Below are 18,001 nucleotides of genomic sequence, written 5' to 3'. Positions count from 1 at the left end.
GAATTCGAATTATATGCATAGTGAGTCCTAAGAGTCGGCAAGGTGAAAACGATGTTCCGGCATTACGAAGGTGACATGAAAATATCTCTAATTAACTCGGGTATATCCATCACTGATAGCCAGTGTCTCTACTCTTCATCGCTTTCCACTGGAATTCGTGGACGTGGACGTGGACGAGCGCGTACAATCGGCCCTTCGTCTCCCGACGAACGAGCATCCACGTCCTCTGCAACGCTCTTTGGACTCTCCTCAGGTGATGGTTGCTTCGGTTTGGGCCGGGGTCGTGGCCTAGGTCTCGGCTTTGATACAGGCTCGGCCTCCTTTTCCGAGTTGCTTCCATCGTCGTCGTCATCCCCGATAAGAGGTTCTGCATCAGCCTCGAAAACATCCTTGGTCCTCTTTCCTCTCCTCTTCTGGCCCCCCTCTTTCTTCTTCCGTTTCTTTGTCCCGTGCTCCAGCATCGTTCCCGAGGCATAAGCGCCCTGACCTGCTTGCTTCGCCTTTTCCATCAACTCCCGCTCCTTTGCAAAGAATGCATCATCATCTCCAAGCTCAGCGTCCGAGTCTTCAATAATCTCCGCCGACTTGTAGACCTGCACTTCTTTCTTCTTGCGCTCCCTCTTCTTTGACTCGCGCTCTTCCCTTCTTTGGCGTTTCGCCGCGCGCCTCTCTTCACGAGCGGCTCGCCGTGCGGCCCGTCTTTGCACTGACGCTTCGTCATTTGGTAAAAAGTCCTCTTCACCTGTATCGGAGAGTCCTTTGGATTCTTCCGAACTGGAGGATGATTCTTCGTATTCTTCCCGTTTCCTTCGGGTGCTTCGTTTGGCAGTGAGATGTTCTTTTGCTTTTTTACCTTGAAGGTCGATCGGGTTGGCGAGGTATTGTTCGATGACGTTTTGCGAGGTTTGCAGTTCAGACGGTGTGAGCTGCTTTGGAACGTGCCATTCAGGTTCGAGAGCGTCTAGAACAACTGTTAACAACCAAATGCGATGATTACACAAGAATGAACTACGCACCATCGTCCGTGCACGTGAACCCCACGAGCCGCATAAGCAACTTCAAGTACTTGTTTGATGTAGCAGCCTCAGATTGTTGGTCGTCCAAATATGGAATGCCTGTAGGATGTCAACAACATGTTTTTGGGACGTGCTCATCCCAAAAAGGACTTACGGTATTCCTCAAACTTGTTCATCGCCTCTTGAGAAGGAACTTTCTTCTGCAGTGCAGCTTGCCGAGCCGCGGCGGCCTCCTCATCTTCATCGCTAGGAGGATCTTCACCAGCATCGGTTTCCTCCACAATAGCTTGTCTTTGCCTCCCAACACGTTTCAAAACCTTGACGCACATCAGTGGGTCGGACAAAATCCAAGGGATACCCGGGTAGGACTCACATCCACAACCCAATCAATAAGCGACTTGCTGTCTTCTTCGACCAGACATGCCACGGCGATTCCGATTTGTTCTGAAGTCTTGAACCCTTTCTTGACTCCGACCTCGGCTTTGCCCGCTGGTTTGGACTTTGGTTTAACCTCGGGTTCGTAGCTCGAATATGCTTTCCATTGGCCGCGGTTCTTGGGGAAGAATGCCTGGGAGTATGAGGATTGAAATCAAGCCGTAGGGTGACGGGGAGATGTGCACACGTTTAGGGGCAATGTGATTCGAGGTGAGATACTGAAACAAGGCGGGCGAGGAAAGAAGAGCTTACCTCGACTAATAATAGAGGATGCTCCTGTGCATTCTTGAAGAACTTGCGTAATATAAAGTTAATCAATTGAAGTAGGTCCTTGTAGGGCTGGTCCTTTGGTAGAGAGGCCTGGTTCTTGAGGATAGACTGAAAGAGCGCAAGCGTGGAAACCTGTGCATACATGAACTCACATCCTCGAACCTGTTCGCCATGTGACATACCTTGAAGAAGAATCCTTCTGCTTTGGCCTTGACAGCTTGTCTGTGCAATAAACCAACGATTCTTCTCATCTGCTCCGACGATGTGAATTCTCGCCAACGGGCTAGATACACAAGACATGCGTGTGCAATGTCCTCTTGGGCAAATTTCTATAAAACACATCAATCCCCGACATCCCTCGATACAGATTACAACTCACAGCCTCGTATTTTTCAAACACGAACATCTGTTCTTTGACCAAATCTTCGGTTGCTTTTTCTTCTCCCTCGTCGCTGTCGACATCCACGATGCCTTCTTCCTCGGAAACACCCTTGGCTGTAAACCGTGAGTTTTAGATCGCATAAGCACAGTACCAGCCGGATAGCATACCCTTCTTCGCTCGAGACTTTTTCTTCTTGCGAACGTACATCTCTCCTTGACTGTGTGCCCATTTTTCAAGCATTCTAAGAAGAACGTATGCAAGATGAACAGCCGAGTCGAGGTACCTGAATGGCCCATATTGTAATCAATCAGTGAACGGTAGAAATGCAAGTGCTTACGCTATGCTTTGGTCCTTATACCCTCTTAAGCTTTCAAGTGCCACATCCAACGCCTCCCCGTTGTAATACAGCTGATGCTGTAAAGTTTCGGCAGCTTCTTGATTAGCTTCGTCAGGATCTTGGGCCATGAGGACGATCAGGTTGAGCTTTGCGAGAACCAAATGTCAATCGATAATAATTAAAAAACGACCTTCTTGGTACTCACCAATTGGGTGAGACAATCCATTCCTGCATGAAGTTCGACCCATAGTTTGGGCTGTTATCACATGTACGGTTGAGAACCTTATTTTACTTCTGCAGTGTAGTTGCATACCTTTTCTTCCACTGCAGCTCGCATGCGCCTCAGGACCCAAGGCGCCCATCCATGTTCAACCACCTCACTGACATAGCCGAATGGCCACAGTTCTACAGGCAGTAAGTACTTGTTTATGTGGAACAAACGATTTACATACCCAGAGCACCAGCTACCAAACCCTTTTGTTTGCGTTCTTTTTCTTGATTTTCCCGCACCATGAGGAAGAATTCAAGGAACCATTTTGTGAGGAAAAGTAGACGAAGGTTGTCCTTCTCTGTATACTTTGGACGCTCGGACTTGATATCTTTGAGAACGCATGACATGAATGCTATAAGATAGGGTAAATTACAGCAATCATAAGAGTTGGTTTCTAAACTTACTATTGAAACAAGACTCGACGAACTTTCCAGCAAACATAGCAAGCGCGCCAAGAGCTTCAGAGCTCAGAGGATTAAAGACGCCCACTTCATCCACTCGAACAGTCTTCTTGGCTCGTTTTTTCTTGACCATGTCAATCATTTCCGAAGGATCGGCTTTGATAGCTTCTTGTCGGTGTAGAATGTATTGTTCCTTATTCTAAGCGGTGATTAACATTCGAGTATAGAAAAAACTTGGGGGAAACGGGCATACCGTTTTGAGAGCAATGGTTGTCCCAAACCGGCTATGCCGTGTAGGTGCGCCACGTTTCGCAATCTGCCTCTGTCTCTTCTCCTGATCCAAAAGCGCCTTGAGCTGTTCATCCTCGCCGTCCCCCAGCATACCGCTCTCCCCTTTCCTTGCTACTTTCTCTTTGACTTTTGCGACGTCGCGAACCCCAACACCACGAATTATCAGATACGTTATTTCCAGGAGCACCGCGCTAAACTCGGAAAATTCTGGTGCGTCCGCGTTAGACGTACAAGTAAGGAAGAGGTCGAGAAGTCCGGTTGTACGGAGTGAGACCAAAAGGCGTGATTGAAGGGATGCCAGGGATGTCGAGGATGCTGACAAGGATGATGATGCACGAGGAGGGTCTTTCAGTAAAAGCAAGTTGCGGAAGATGTATAGTACAAGCGAAATAATCTGAGTGTCTCTCTCGGAACGGGATCTACAACAATGTCAATAATTTATTTTGTCAGGTCAGTTGGAGATACCTACCGTTTATCCTTGGCCATGCACGGCATTATGATATTTTGGAGTGCCTTGAGAACCTCGGGACGAGCAAGCGCTTCCTTATAGTGCAATTGTGCCAGGACTAACGTAGCATAATCAGTCCTTTCATCTAACTGTTCGTCAAGTTCCTTCAACTCGGCGGCAATATCGATTGGCCAGGTCATAGCCCCAATGACATCGGCTATCCCAAGGGTATATAAGCGCTGGAAGCGATGAAACAGTATAGAGGCCTACCGCAAGCCACCGCTCGTTTGTCGCCAACTATATCCCCTCCTGCAGTCTCGATAAGAATAGGCACTAGATCATTTTGGAGTACCCTAGTCTCCCAAAACACACGTGCAACAGTTCTCTCGTCATCAGTATCGTCCTTGCGCCAGAGCTTCTTAAGATCGCGTAAACATCCAAGGCAATCATCACCGAGCACATAGCGAGTAACTCCAGTTGCGGCATCGGTTTCCACACCTCCCAGTGCAGCGACAGTGGATTGGATAACGGGACCGAGGATATCTCGTCGAGTTGGTTCTTTAATAGGCTGCTGTTCTTCATTCTGTAGTGATTCGTTTTCCGAGTCACTCTCAGAAGAGGAAATGTCGACAATGTCACCTTCGTCAGACGACATGAGTGTGGATGAGCGCGCTTCGGACGCGGTCACGTGAGTTTGGTTTCCAAACGATGATCCACTTACCGCGTCAGGATGCACAATGACTGGGACCACTTGGGGACCGTTCTCATAAACCTTTTCTGCCAGATACGATGAAAATAGACATAGATAAATATATCCTACTTTTGACTCCCATTCAAATAACTTGAACCCCCAAACCGAGCACCTATCCAAAATTGCACCATACCTATAGTATTGGGCTTGCATTGCATAAAGAGCGAGCTACAGCATAAGAAGTACTGTTCTAAATGTTGCTCCACATGCGAAACGCTCTTTAGGGGCCTTTACCTTGTACATTGACTCAGTAAACGGCTCCTAAGGCCCAATCCCGGAAAAGACGAGAGCGAGGAAAGAGTGATCCAGAACCACTCGATTTCCGACAACGACAACATTAATTTAACGCCCGAATATGAATGCGAATGTGCGATGCAAACGCAAAAAAGTAACGAGGCTCGAATTAGCTCAAGCGCTCAGCTTAGTAATGAAGTTTTCACCATGACAAACACTAATCTACCTGAAGCTCATGCTTATATTAGTGGCCAAGTGACCGAGCCTTTCGGGCCTCAATAAAGATATTAGCGTCCAATATGCTATCTACCCGAGTACATAATCATACAACTAGGAAATATAACCAACATAGCCTCTTTGAAATTATGGTGTTTTGCCTGTCGCTATCCCTTGAATCTGCGATGATGTTGCATGGTGTGGCGCTATATTTTCTCAGCTCGTTGGTGTGGATGGCGGCGGCCGCTTGGGCTTGGATTCGGTTAGGTTCGTTATACATGCATATTTACGCCGAGCCGCTACGAAGTGGAGCGTAATAAACTATACATCATTTCCAACTTGAAAGTTTGGACCATTTCTTGGCACGGACGATCGACGAAGATAATCCCCGAAGCCGATGTGAAATAATGTAGCTCCCTGTAATACATTGTAGGTAAGCATTCGTCCTACTTGGAGAAATGAGAAATGAGATGATTGTAGATTCTAACAAACACAATAAATGCCTTATCACTAGCTGTTAGCGTACGCATAGTACTCGACGTCTCACTCGTCCTTAGCTGCACACCAGACCTTAGATATCTGCTGATAGGGTAGTTTAGGCATACACAATAAAAGTACTCGGCTGGATATTATCTTTCCTTAGTATCTATGGCTCCAACCACGACTTCCAATTAAACAAACTCGATGTTCCGGGATCGGTGTGCAGCACAAGCTTGCGAGTTTTGACACGTTATCATCCGTACGCGCGCATCAGTCCAGCTATCAAATGTTGTCGCTTCGCGGTTCGATGGATATGCATTCATCTCTGTAGGCATTACAAAGTTACTTTACTCACCCTTCTCTTGGGTAGAGTCGATTCGCGCAGTGCCAAGGTGCATACTTCATCTCCCGCGCCGATGACTACCTTACCATCAGATATCCTATACGATTAACTTAAGCGACTCTTTCATCGAGTAGATCGAGTGAGTATATATAGAAGACCTTTAATGCATACGATACTCACCTTTCAGAACAACCTGCAGATAGCAATATCCCATACAATATGTCAACTGATATTTCAACCTACTTCAGCTCAACACTTCAATACCTTGGAATCCCGCAGGACAACAACCTTTACTATGCTTTACTTGGTATACTCGGAACGGCGGGCACAATCTCCTTGTTGAAAAGAATGAGCTCAGATTCGAGTCTTTCAGCCCTCGCCGGGCCTACCTCAACTTCTGCCATTTGGGGTATGTGATCAACGAGAATTCTTTATCTTAATCACTCGAATAAACTTTCATCCTATTCAGGAAACACCCCAGACATGTTTAACAGCCAGACAAGTATGAAGTTTCACGACCAGCTAAGGGAAAGCTATGGTTCCGTCTGTCTTGTGAAGGGACCGTTTGGGGTGGGTTATTTGGTCTCAATAATGCTAACGCAACCCATTATAACACTTTGGCACAGGCAAATGAACTATGGGTATCGGACCCCCGGGCTATGAGCGAGATCATAATGAAAGGCCATGACGATTTTAAACAGCCTGACTGGTTTTTGACGTGAGTCCGTATCATGTTTACTTTTAAAATGCAGTTTATAAGTGTTATACCCAGTTGGTTAAGGCTCATCTTTGGGCCAGCAGTGATCACAGTATTTGGTGAGTAGTAAGACACATCTTTTCACGATTGCTCTTCATAATTTACAATTCTGCAGGGGATCAGCACAAAATTCAACGCAAGGTACTACATAGGAATCAATCGGTTTTGGCCTGTACCCTAAGCACTGCTAATACTTTTGGCAGATTCTCAATCCTGTTTTTACTGCAAGTCATATGCGAAATTGTGAGTAGATTGGTTGAATGAAACATTTAGCTACGTTGGCCATGACTGACGGTGAATTCTCTTGCGCATAGTGGTAATATTTCATATTTCAATTACCTTTTGTCTATAATTCATCTGTTGGTATTACTATCCAGACACCTACAGTAACCGCGATTGCACACAAAGTGAGATAATTTGGTCTGTCTTTAGCCATATTTTCACTAATGCTTCAATTTCCAACAGCTGGTCGAGATGGTGGCATCGGATGTGCAAGTCGATGGAGAAAATAATAGGGTAATCGATATGTTTAAATGGGTCCACCTTATTTCGCTCGAGATCATTAGTCAAGCAGGTAGTTCATTTTTTATTCGACGTAGAAATACCTTTAAGCTGTTATTCATAAAGGAATGGGCCACTCGTTTGGAGTACTGGAAGGCACCGTACCGGACTACCTTCACGCATCCCGTGACGTATTGTGAGTGCTAATGTATCCATCTACTCAGTGATCCAATCCCCTTTAACTCTTACGGAAGTGCCTTGATGTCAGAGATGTGGTATCTCCAACCTTTTATCGGGCCTTTGTCACGAATGGGGCCGGCATTTATCCGCCGTGCGTTAGTGGAGGCTATCCCCCACCGTCCTATCCAGAAGATGAAAAACGTAGTGGATACCATGAACGAAACGGTCAGTGTGGATCAGCTCGGTGATGAGGTAGATTCTGTAACTATAGCTTCAGGCGATTGGTATTATCAAGAAGAAAAAGGAGGCACTTGAAAACGGCACCCTAGACTCAGAAGTGGCAGCCGGAAATGATATAATGACAGCTCTGCGTGAGTGATTCCCTCAGTTTTTTACTTCAATCAAGTATTTAACTGCGGGGCTTGGCTAGTCAAACAGAGTCTTGCAGTCGCTCCACAGGATCGGATGACCGACGAAGAAGTATTGGCTCAAGTAAAGTACGTAACTGATTGTGATCAAATGCCCCAGAATCGCTAAGTGCTTATGATCATCCTCAACAGTGGGCTGGCATTTGCTGGACATGATACCACAAGGTAAGCTCACTGCTCAAACCCTAATATTGTGAAGTCTCACGAACTTCCCTAGCTCTGCGTTGTCACGCACACTTCACTTGCTGGCCGAGCATCAAGACGTCCAGGTCAAGCTCAGGGAAGAAATTCGGCAAGCATATAATTCGTATGGAAAGAATCTTGACTACGACCAGCTCAATTCTCTTTCCTACTTGGACGCGGTGTGTCGTGAATCCTTGCGTCTCCATTCTCCAGCGAGCGCCATAGCGCGCACTGCAACCAGTGATTGGGATTTGCCCCTTTATTACCCAGTCACTGCTAAAGATGGGAAGTCTGTGGTTACTAATATCCATGTCACTAAAGGCACCAGCATACATTTATCCATCCGGGCGGCCAATATGGATGAGTAGGTGCCAATCTTATTTCTTTGAGCCAAGCTCACTTGAATTGTATCCTAGACGAACCTGGGGAGAAGATGCTGGAGAGTTCAGGCCAGGTCGTTGGCTTGAGCCACTTCCGCCCAGCTTATCGAACGCCCGAATCCCTGGTGTTTACTCGTCTACGTGAGTTTTTGTTCCGGAACTGCTGAAATCGAGAGCTGTACCTTACCAGTTGATGTAGTATGACGTTTTCAGGAGGGCCGCGTTCGTGCCCGTAAGTAGCCATTTCATAGGGTGGGTTCACCGATACTCACCCAATACGTATACTATAGCGGGATGAAGTTTTCCCAACTAGAGATGAGTTGGTATCTTCACATAGCTTTTTAATCAATCAAGTCTAACCCTAAAAAATAAATATAGAACTAGTCCTCTCGAATCTCGTGGGGTCCTTCCAGTTCGATTCTTCCGAAGACAATATCAAGTGGAATGATGATGGAATCGTCAAACCATACATTCAACACAAAGACGGATCACTCAGCGATGAACCTGCAATGCTTCTCAGGGTTACTGTCACGGAAGAGTCGTAGTAGATCTGCACCCGAGAGGTTTTTGACAGATGGAACTGGATTGATTTTTATTCATTCGTGTACCACCGAATCACGACTTGCCGACAACTATGTAGACATCTAGATTTCTCTAACAGAAGCATAATATCGGTCCAGACTTACTGTCGCAGTACCACTCGGTCATTCTGAGGCTCCACTGAGTGCAACGCGTACGTTTCTCGCTTCCATGAGCGTATGGCTGTAGCAGGCTTGGGGGGAGATATATACCCTCTTGGCTCTATGCACCAAGTAAACTAGAGGAAGCAATTGGCAGTGGAATATGCAGGTATGAAGAAGAAGGTCCCTACAGGACAATCCGAATAGATGGAGGAATAGATTGAGAGAAGCCTTGGTTATTGCCAAATCAACAAGTACCGCATACGTTCTCTCGAGTAGGTGCTACCTATGACCACCTACAAACCCACGTGCATTGAGCTTCTCATTGATCAAGCACCTGTGTTCCCCGCGCAATTTTGCTCCCGTCCACAATGGTCGATCTTGATGTCGAGCCTTAAATGTGTATGACATTGCCGGGCCCGCCATGAGTGGATTTAGGTCTCATTACATGGTACGTACGCGAATCACCACAAGCCTATCACTTTCGACACCTTTCTTTCGTATGATGTCCAAAACATTTAATCCTAGTTATATTGATCACTCAAATTGAGTCAATGAAAGTAAACTCGCTAATATCTGACCTCTACTTTGTATTCTCTTCAAATTTTTGAAGGGTTTCTGACCATTCCTTGATAGGCTATTCCTAGTTACCTGTGCAATGAGACCCTTCCTCGAGATGGATGAACATCAGTTGGATAGGTACTTCCAAATTAGTGAGTCAGAACACTGCCTTAGACTCGACGTAGTTTCTCGTGATGTCGAATCTACCTTTAGTCATAGTTACCTTGATCCACATGAAAATCATCTGCATAGACTGACTCATCTCATTCATTTCGCTATTTCTCATAATTCTTACTAATGATCTACTCGATAGATCCACCACACAATCAATATGCGAAGGAACCCCTTTCTGGTACGGTCGTTCGTCCGTCTCGATCTGTGCATGATGCCTTCTTCCCGTGTTGTTGACCACCTCATGCATATCGCGTGGGCAATGAAAAACACTTGAGATTGTCATTCACCTGATCACTTGCTTCCTTTTTCTCACGACCCACGACGATAAGATATTGACCCCGAATTCATAGGATCGACGACCGGGGTAAATCATCCCGACCACGAGGCCGAATAGTACCTACCCCACCGATTCATTTTATTACCCATTCAATTCATGACCCTCGATCGCTCGAAGGAGATGGATATGCCTCTATTGCCTCGATGCACCGAACGACTCCCGGCTGTTGGTCGATGACTTCTTCTCAATCGCTTCAGAGGTAAACCTTTATTCTTTACAATACCCAAGCCCACTCTACATGCACATGATGCGTTTTTTACGTTGTCGTTACTGACGGTCCTGCGTACACGTGGGATCGTATGGAGGATTTTAGCTTTACCATCTGATCACCCTCATTATGCGTCGGATCGTCGTAGGGCTACGCTAACGCAATCGAATTTTCAAGGTTACCCTTTTTGTTGGCCTTAACCTTGTGAAGAATTAGATCCGCGTGGGAATCCAAGTCTCGTTTGGTATGTTTGGCCCGTTTGACTTTTCGTTTTGCTTTTCTTTTCATGTGGCGAGTCTTAAAATTGCTCTAGAATTACCATGGTTGTCCATTCGTGGGCAGATCAAATTACCTTTCCGTATTTCTGATATATATATTTTTTCATCTGCAGTGAAAATTGCTAGGCACTAAAAGGTTCTGATTGATAGATTGAGCACATCGCCTCATAGTTATGGCTACCCGAGATGACCAATCGGTGAGTATTCATTTCTCGACTTCCTCCCACAAGATGTGAAAACATTGAGATTTCTGGTCGAAGTTTACCAAACGGTGTGAACTACCATATTACCCTTTTTATATCTGATCCCTTATCCACTCCACTTTTACCATTTTGGTCTTTTGCTAACACGTTTCGCCAGGATAACGAGGGCGGGACGCTATCGGATACATGCGTAAGTACCCTTTCGTAATATATTCCGGACCGGGATGTTATTCTTGGCCAAGGCATGGCCGTCACGAAGCTCCTTGGAGCAATGTAGCTAAATTTTCACCCTATGCATCTGAGATCTTCCTTATTCCTGGTTTGGACCTTATTTCGCACGTTTGCTAACGTGGTCTATCGTAACAGGTGCGGGCATACGTCGGGCATCAGCCATAAATTGGACGGTTTGTTTGGTGAGCTGCAAGATTGGTAGTCTGAATCCAAACCGGGATGTTCTATTGATATATTTGTTGTATCTCTACTGACCTAGCACCTCTCATCTTGCGCCTATTCTCAAACTCGGCATTCTCATTCATTGTGCACATTCTTTCACAGATCTCAATGATTTATGGGTCAGGCGACACCAAATCAATGTCTTCTCGGCGGTCGAGTTCCCAACACTGTTTAACGGCGACTTTCGGCATAGTGACACACCTCACTCAGCCTCGGGATATACAAATGTGAGTTCTCTTTGGCACACACACACAATGAGTCAAGCTCTGTATACACCTACGTGTCCTGCTGTAATTATTATTCACGAATTTAAATATATGCCGTGAGATAAACTGTGGACGCATTGCGAGCTTGCTTGAGATGGGGTTGCGCCCGGGTTGAGCCGAAATAAAGTGGAATGTACAGCCCGGGCGTTGTTATGGGAAGAAGTTCAAGATTACGATATCATTCGTTTGTTTACGGTACAGCCGCGCGTTACGATACGGGTTTACGCTATATGATGCGTGGTTGGTGGATTACAACCGCGCCACCCTATGCGAAACGACAGAATGACTTCATATGAAACAAACGCACCACACATTTACTGCATCATATGACCTCGTAATGGTCTGTTGTTTCTGAGCGAAGAACGAGCCGAACACGGAGCGGTTGTGATGAGAAAGGTCACCCCTCCCCAAAACGGGGGCGATGCTGCGGCTGATCGGAACGCCGGTGCCGGTAGGGGAAATAGACCGCCCATTTGGCACAGAAGAATTCTTAGCGTATCAATGAAACAAATCAGGCCTAGGACTGTACAGTAGCTCGAGTCATATGGTATTTTCAGCCTCTTTTGCGTCTTTCTGGAATCTGGCCCTGTTTCGAGTCAGTCGACGATTGAGCTGGCATTGTGTGATATCTTTCTTGCTTTTTCTTGTTGGGTCTGTTCTAGATCCATGCTCGATTATTCAAGTATAGGTCTGTAGTTCGGAATTGTTTTCCACAGGCCCATTACAGTAGTGACGTAGACGCTATGCCTAACACTGCCCTTGACATGTCTATAAATAGAACTTGGACTAACTCGATCAAAGGTACTTGGAGCAGTAATCCGAATAAACCCATGTGCCTTCCCTTCCACCCAACTAGCGCCACGTTCGAAATGAGCGCATACAACCGTATACTGATCTACACTTCCCATACTCGAGAAGCCTCCCATTCCTCCTTGCTCATCGTCCCGACTATCCATTTTTGCATTCCCGCATCGACAGTCGTCCCATCCACGATGTACCCAGTCCCGTCCGAAACCGGTTCGACCGTTTGGCCTGGACTGGGGACCGGGACTGGACCATAGTCGACTCGAGCGACAAAGTATTTGTCCGTGAGGAGGTGTGGTATCCAGAGCGGATCGTCCTTCCACATTGCCGAGTAAGGAAACGGCGGGTACGTATTATTGCCCGAGGAGATTGAAGTGGAAGGAATCTCGAGAGAGGGATAGGCGAACCATTCAGGACGCATTTCATCTGTTCTTTAGATTTGTTTTCAGTAAAACAAACCACCCAGAAAAAGAAATGCAACGAGAGAATGAGTATGGTGTCGAGTTGGAATGGCGCATTTACGTATCGGTGACATACTCTGTGGGTTGGCCTTGCCATGTGTGAGCTCTGAATACTGTTATGTGGTGTGCGTGTGCGTGGCCGGCGCCTACAAAGAATAAGAGGCCGCATGGTTCGAGCGAGGCGGATAAGTGGGACTCTTCCTGGATCGGGGGTGGTGGTGAGTGAAACGAGTATAGAGGTGATGAGCGACACAGGCGCGCCATAAATGGATGGAGAGCGAGGCGCGGAAGAGCAGAGAGGATGTATTAGTTGGTAAAGAGCAGAAAAAAAGAAGAAAAAAGAAACACGAGACATACCTGCAGTTCCCGCAAGGCAGCATCAGCTACTGTTTCCCCAACATCGACCTTTCCACCAAACCCATTATAGATTCCTATGCCAAACCCGCGTTTCTTGAGCCCCAGAAGAATCTAGACATAGTAAGTAAAAAGTACAAATAAGCTTCCGCGCGTGGCTCGAATAAACTGGGGGGCGGAGACCTTATTTTCCGTAGGGTCAAGCACAAACGCGTTCGTAAAGCGCTACAGACGCGTGTGAGCAGCGGCGTATTGCGAGGAGAATACACGCACCTTGAGTGCAGTAACCTGACGCCATGCTTCGTAGCCCTGCTGAGAGCCCTCGGATGTAATATCCAAAGAAGGAAGCGGGGGTATACCGGGGATATGCATTCGAGGTACGGTATAGGATTGAGAGAGCTAGTTGCCCGATTACGGTAATAGGTGTGATCGGGCGGCGGCTGTGTAAGGGTCGAGTTTAGCGCCCGGTGCCGGGTGTGACGAGAAGGGGAACTGGCAAAAGCTTAAGACTTGACCATGATGGTGTCTTGACTCTGCTTCGTCGCTCCCTTTTGCCCTCCCCTGTTCCTCTTCCTCCAACCTGCGTTGCTGCTAATATATAATATAGTATAATATCGAGGAGCATCGCCATGGCACCTGATCTCCCTCCGCTGCAACTCCGCCGTGCTGAACCCCTTGTGTCTGCGTCTGGCGAGCCCTCGCCTGCGCTTCCCTCGACACCACCTGCATCCCACTATAACTTTCTCCGCACCCTCCCCCGTCGTCGTTCGCTCAGAGACAAGGTCAACTCGGGCATCAACAAGCTGCTTGCACGTGCCAAGTCCTTCACTGCCCCCACTCCCCTCACCAACACTCCCACCAAGGCCAGGGAGTTTGAAGAGCTCCCCAGTCCCAGCATTAAAGCACGTGATTTCGCCCACCGACGGACGGCCAGCGACTCGGTCAGGTCTTTGCCGCAGCTGCACACCCAGAGACACGACGACGATCCCTCCCCCTCCCCCTCCAAGCGCCCGCCCAACTTGATCTTGACTCGCTCACGTGGTTCGAGTTCGACCCCTCGCGTACCAGAGGAGAACGAGGATGAGGACAACGATAGCGAAGAGGTCAATTCTCCCAAGGCGTATCTTCCCGACATCGATCCGGCACTGGCCAGCACAAGTCTCTTTGCAATGGACGAAGCCGGGAGTAGTTCGTGTGATTCGGACCCACCTGCGTCTAGGCAGGAGCACGACGAGAAGCCTACGTATGTCAGCACATCCGCTCAGGCTGAAGCCCAGGCTCGGGCAGACCCCGTGGGACCCATCGTACCCGCCATACTCGTCCAAGGAACACCCATGTACAAGGTATCTCCAAAGACACCCAAGAAGGTAAGTTTTCCCTTGTGCGAATCTCACATTCCCAGTTACGTTGAGCTGTGGGGTCCCCATCATCACTTACGTTGTGGGGCCCGGTTCACCTTACGTGAACACATGCATCTCTGTTGGGGTGGGCGCTGGGCAGACGACAATCTTCGGGCACCAGGTTGATCGACATGGCGGTGTCGTCGATCAGCATCGTGTTTCCAATCACCTACTTTTTCATTTCGGGTTCTCCAATACATCGTTCATCCCCCGCCTCTCCACCTTCCCCCTCATTTCGAATGATCTTTCTGTCGATGCTCATATTCTTCCCCCCAGGTCAAACAGAAGTTTTTCCGACTCGACGCAGATCAAGGAATCGTCACTTGGGAAAGCGACAAGGCAGGAATCAGTGAGTGGCGCTCTCATTTCTCCGACACGTTTGTTTGTGCTTGGCATTTGGGGATTCTTGGGGGTTCGATTATTTTTGCCTTCTCTGGGTTTGTGACTCGTGTGCCTTTTTCCCTTTTTTTTATTTCTTTCATCGTTTCTGCCCTTTCGTTTGTACTAACCCTGGACCGCAGTCCAGATTGAAAACATCAAAGAGATTCGGACCGGCCAAGAGGCGAGATATTACCGCGAGCAGTTCAAGATACCAGCCGACCGGGAGGATCGATGGATGACCATCGTATACACGTCTGGTGCGTTTGTTTGACTTCTTTTCACGGACTAGAACTGATCGTCGTGCTCGTTTACTTTGCGCCACTTTCGACTCGCTTCCTTCTTCGGCCGCCCCCCACTTGTTTGCATTTCAGCCAACAAGAACAAGATGCTTCATACTATTGCCTTTTCAAAAGACACCATGCGTCTCTGGTCTACCACCCTCGACTCTCTTCGCGAGTTGCGCCAGAATATTATGAGTGGGATCGTCTCTCCCGCTGGCTTCTGGGAGAAGCATTATTGGAGCGGAGCCGACATCAGTACCGATGGGAAGTTGGAGATTGAAGAGGTCGAGAGGCTCTGTAGGCGTTTGGGAATTGGTTGTGAGCGAAGTGAAGTCAAAGAATGGTTCCAGGTACGATCCTATTTGGATGGACGCGACAAGGCAGCTAATTGCGCGAATAGAACGCAGACAAGGGCGGCAAGGGCTACCTCCAGTTTTCAGATTTCCGCGCCTTTGTCAAGAGATTGCATGCTAGGCCTGAGATTAAGCGGTTATGGAATCGGATGCGTGGAGATAGGTTGTTTGATCTCGAGGTGTTTGCCAAGTTTATGAAGGAGGAGCAGATGATGGTACGTCCTTGCCTTTCGTTCCATCTACAAGGGCCCCAAAACTGATTATACTGCAGGAGATTACCGACTCGGAGCTAGTACGGATATTCAAGAAATACGCAACGGGCGGGGTCGAATTACCGACTCCCCCTTCAGAACTCTTTGTGTCCGAGTCCCCAACCGTATCTTCCCCGCCCTCGGGCTTCAAGCCTAAAACTCGATCCCGCTCAAGATCAAGGTCCCGTTCGGGCTCGTTTTCGTTTGCCGCCAAATTCAAAAACGCCCAACCCGCCTCTCCGACTGTATGCTCTTATCCCGACAAGGAACCAGGGGCGCCCATCCTTCAGTCATTGACAACCCCCCACTTCACCCTGGACGATTTCTCCGCCTTTTTGCTGAGCGCGGACAACTCGGCTTTCGAAGACAAGGAACACGACATGACCCGCCCGCTCTCTGAATACTACATCTCCTCGTCCCACAACACTTACCTCCTCGGACACCAGCTCGTCGGCGAGTCGACTATCGAAGGGTACATCCGGTCCCTCGGCGCGGGCTGCCGAAGTGTCGAAGTCGATATCTGGGACGGGGACCACGAGCCGGTCATCACTCACGGACGCACTTTGACGGGCTCGGTCCCTCTGCGCCACGTTGCCCAAGCCATTGCGCGATACGCGTTCGTGGCGTCTCCTTATCCGGTCATCATCAGCGCCGAAATGCACGCAGGGATCGAGCAGCAGACGATGGTCGCCCAGATCCTGAAAGAGGAGTTCAAGGACATGCTGGTCACCTCTCGTCTAGACGGTTCGACCGACCCGGAGGAGCTGGAGTATTTGCCGAGTCCCGAGCAGCTCAAGCATAAAGTGCTGGTCAAGTTTAAGAATGCGCTTTTGAGCGAGGTCGAGGTTGAAGGAGAGGTTGAGGAGACTGATGTGGGTACCACGGATACGGATAGCATTAAAGGTCGGTTGGTTTATATGTATACGAGACAAGGTATTGATTTGTGTGCGCAATTTTAGGCGACCTGTCCCGCGCACGAACGATCGCGAAGCGCGTGCGCTCAAGTTTCCGCTCGAACCGTCGTCCGGACCCGGCAGACTTTTCACCCCCGCCCACACCCTCCAACACACTCACCCTGGACCCGATGTCCGCAGCGACCCCCACCTCCCCACCGCGCAAAAAACAACGCGCATACTCGAACCGATCCGAGCTCGAGCGGCCGAAACTCAAGATGTCTCGTTCCCTGGCCGATCTGCTCGTATACACCGTCGGCGTCAAGTTTCGCGGGCTGAACAAGAAGGAACATTATACCGTCGAGCAGATGTTTAGTCTTTCCGAAAAGACCGCGAACAAGGTTTTGAAGGAGAACGCGATGGGGTTGATCAAGCACTGTCGCACGAATTTGGTCAGGGTGTATCCGAACGGGACGAGAGTGTCGAGCACGAATTATGAGCCTGCGAGGTACTGGGCTGCTGGTGTTCAGTTGGTCGCTATGAATTGGCAGACGATCGGTGCGTCCCCTTCTTTTTTATGTCTTTTGTTAGGAGGATGGAACTGATCAAGGGTATTAGATTTGGGAAATATGATGAACCAGTCGATGTTTTTGCGTAACGGTCGGGCTGGGTACTTGTTGAAACCCGAGGCACTCAGGGTCAAGGATAAAGATTTGTTGGCAAAGCGAGTTGACTACGTTTTAAGCATTACCGTATGTGCATCGATAGCAATCCCAAGTTCATTACTAACTTTTGAGGACATCAGATCATTTCCGCCCAACAAATCCCTCGAAAACGAGACGAAAACGGCCGAGAAATCATCAAAGACGGTCTCATTGACCCACTTGTGGAAATATCCCTCCATGCACCCGACTCGAGCAGCACGGGGCCACGTACATATCGAACGACTGCGATCCCGAACAACGGGTTCAATCCGATCTGGGAAGAAACCGTGTCGATTCCGTTTACATGCACCGCGGACATGTGGGATCTCATCTTTTTGCGGTTGGCCGTGTTCAATGATGATGACGATGAGGAACCGCTGGCGGTATATTGCTCGCCGCTGGCTAGTTTGCGAAAGGGTATGTTTAATTTCGTTTCAGGTTTTACAAAAAGCGAGGAACTGATTTGGGGTTGTATTAGGATACCGGCATCTCCCTCTACACGACCTTCAGTTCTCGCAATATTTATTCTCCTCGCTATTCGTACATATATCCCTCCGTCCGGCCCATACTTCTCCTCAACCATGAGTCAATTGACGGATAATATACCCGCTCTCGTCCGGTACTATACACGCATTCTGCTAATATGCTACCCTTT

General features: G+C 48.2%; 4 protein-coding genes across 4 annotated transcripts; 2 read left to right on the top strand and 2 right to left on the bottom strand.

The window, feature by feature from the left end:
* Window positions 1–128: 128 nt before the first annotated feature.
* On the bottom strand, window positions 129–4,506 carry RhiXN_11167 (topoisomerase 1-associated factor 1; the record flags this gene model as incomplete). The annotated part of the gene is made up of 16 exons (XM_043330982.1): window positions 129–961; window positions 1,017–1,115; window positions 1,171–1,333; window positions 1,390–1,584; window positions 1,704–1,853; window positions 1,904–2,050; window positions 2,101–2,216; window positions 2,271–2,386; window positions 2,441–2,586; window positions 2,646–2,696; window positions 2,754–2,845; window positions 2,893–3,063; window positions 3,116–3,311; window positions 3,366–3,822; window positions 3,873–4,068; window positions 4,122–4,506. 16 exons carry the CDS (start codon window positions 4,504–4,506, stop codon window positions 129–131), a joined length of 3,513 nt encoding a protein of 1,170 aa, XP_043186327.1.
* A 1,588-nt stretch (window positions 4,507–6,094) lies between these two features.
* RhiXN_11166 (cytochrome P450 family protein) lies at window positions 6,095–8,849 on the top strand (the record flags this gene model as incomplete). The annotated part of the gene is made up of 17 exons (XM_043330981.1): window positions 6,095–6,284; window positions 6,345–6,445; window positions 6,502–6,593; window positions 6,648–6,691; window positions 6,748–6,875; window positions 7,010–7,039; window positions 7,098–7,206; window positions 7,260–7,329; window positions 7,388–7,538; window positions 7,591–7,684; window positions 7,744–7,810; window positions 7,874–7,906; window positions 7,959–8,288; window positions 8,341–8,445; window positions 8,504–8,536; window positions 8,595–8,623; window positions 8,683–8,849. 17 exons carry the CDS (start codon window positions 6,095–6,097, stop codon window positions 8,847–8,849), a joined length of 1,773 nt encoding a protein of 590 aa, XP_043186326.1.
* Window positions 8,850–12,359: 3,510 nt separating this feature from the next.
* RhiXN_11165 (NUDIX family hydrolase) lies at window positions 12,360–13,455 on the bottom strand (the record flags this gene model as incomplete). The annotated part of the gene is made up of 5 exons (XM_043330980.1): window positions 12,360–12,699; window positions 12,806–12,930; window positions 13,087–13,197; window positions 13,222–13,308; window positions 13,357–13,455. The coding sequence occupies 5 exons, from the start codon at window positions 13,453–13,455 to the stop codon at window positions 12,360–12,362; spliced, it is 762 nt and encodes a 253-aa protein (XP_043186325.1).
* Window positions 13,456–13,712: 257 nt separating this feature from the next.
* On the top strand, window positions 13,713–17,931 carry RhiXN_11164 (phosphatidylinositol-specific phospholipase C; the record flags this gene model as incomplete). Its single annotated transcript, XM_043330979.1, has 11 exons — window positions 13,713–14,450; window positions 14,760–14,832; window positions 15,005–15,121; window positions 15,154–15,222; window positions 15,278–15,495; window positions 15,546–15,713; window positions 15,770–16,652; window positions 16,709–17,200; window positions 17,261–17,394; window positions 17,448–17,763; window positions 17,825–17,931. The coding sequence occupies 11 exons, from the start codon at window positions 13,713–13,715 to the stop codon at window positions 17,929–17,931; spliced, it is 3,315 nt and encodes a 1,104-aa protein (XP_043186324.1).
* Window positions 17,932–18,001: the final 70 nt, after the last annotated feature.

Source organism: Rhizoctonia solani, chromosome 14 (assembly GCF_016906535.1).
Source record: "Rhizoctonia solani chromosome 14, complete sequence".
NCBI lineage: Eukaryota > Fungi > Basidiomycota > Agaricomycetes > Cantharellales > Ceratobasidiaceae > Rhizoctonia > Rhizoctonia solani.
Note: the sequence above shows the minus strand (reverse complement) of the source record. Positions and strands in the feature narration are given on the sequence as shown.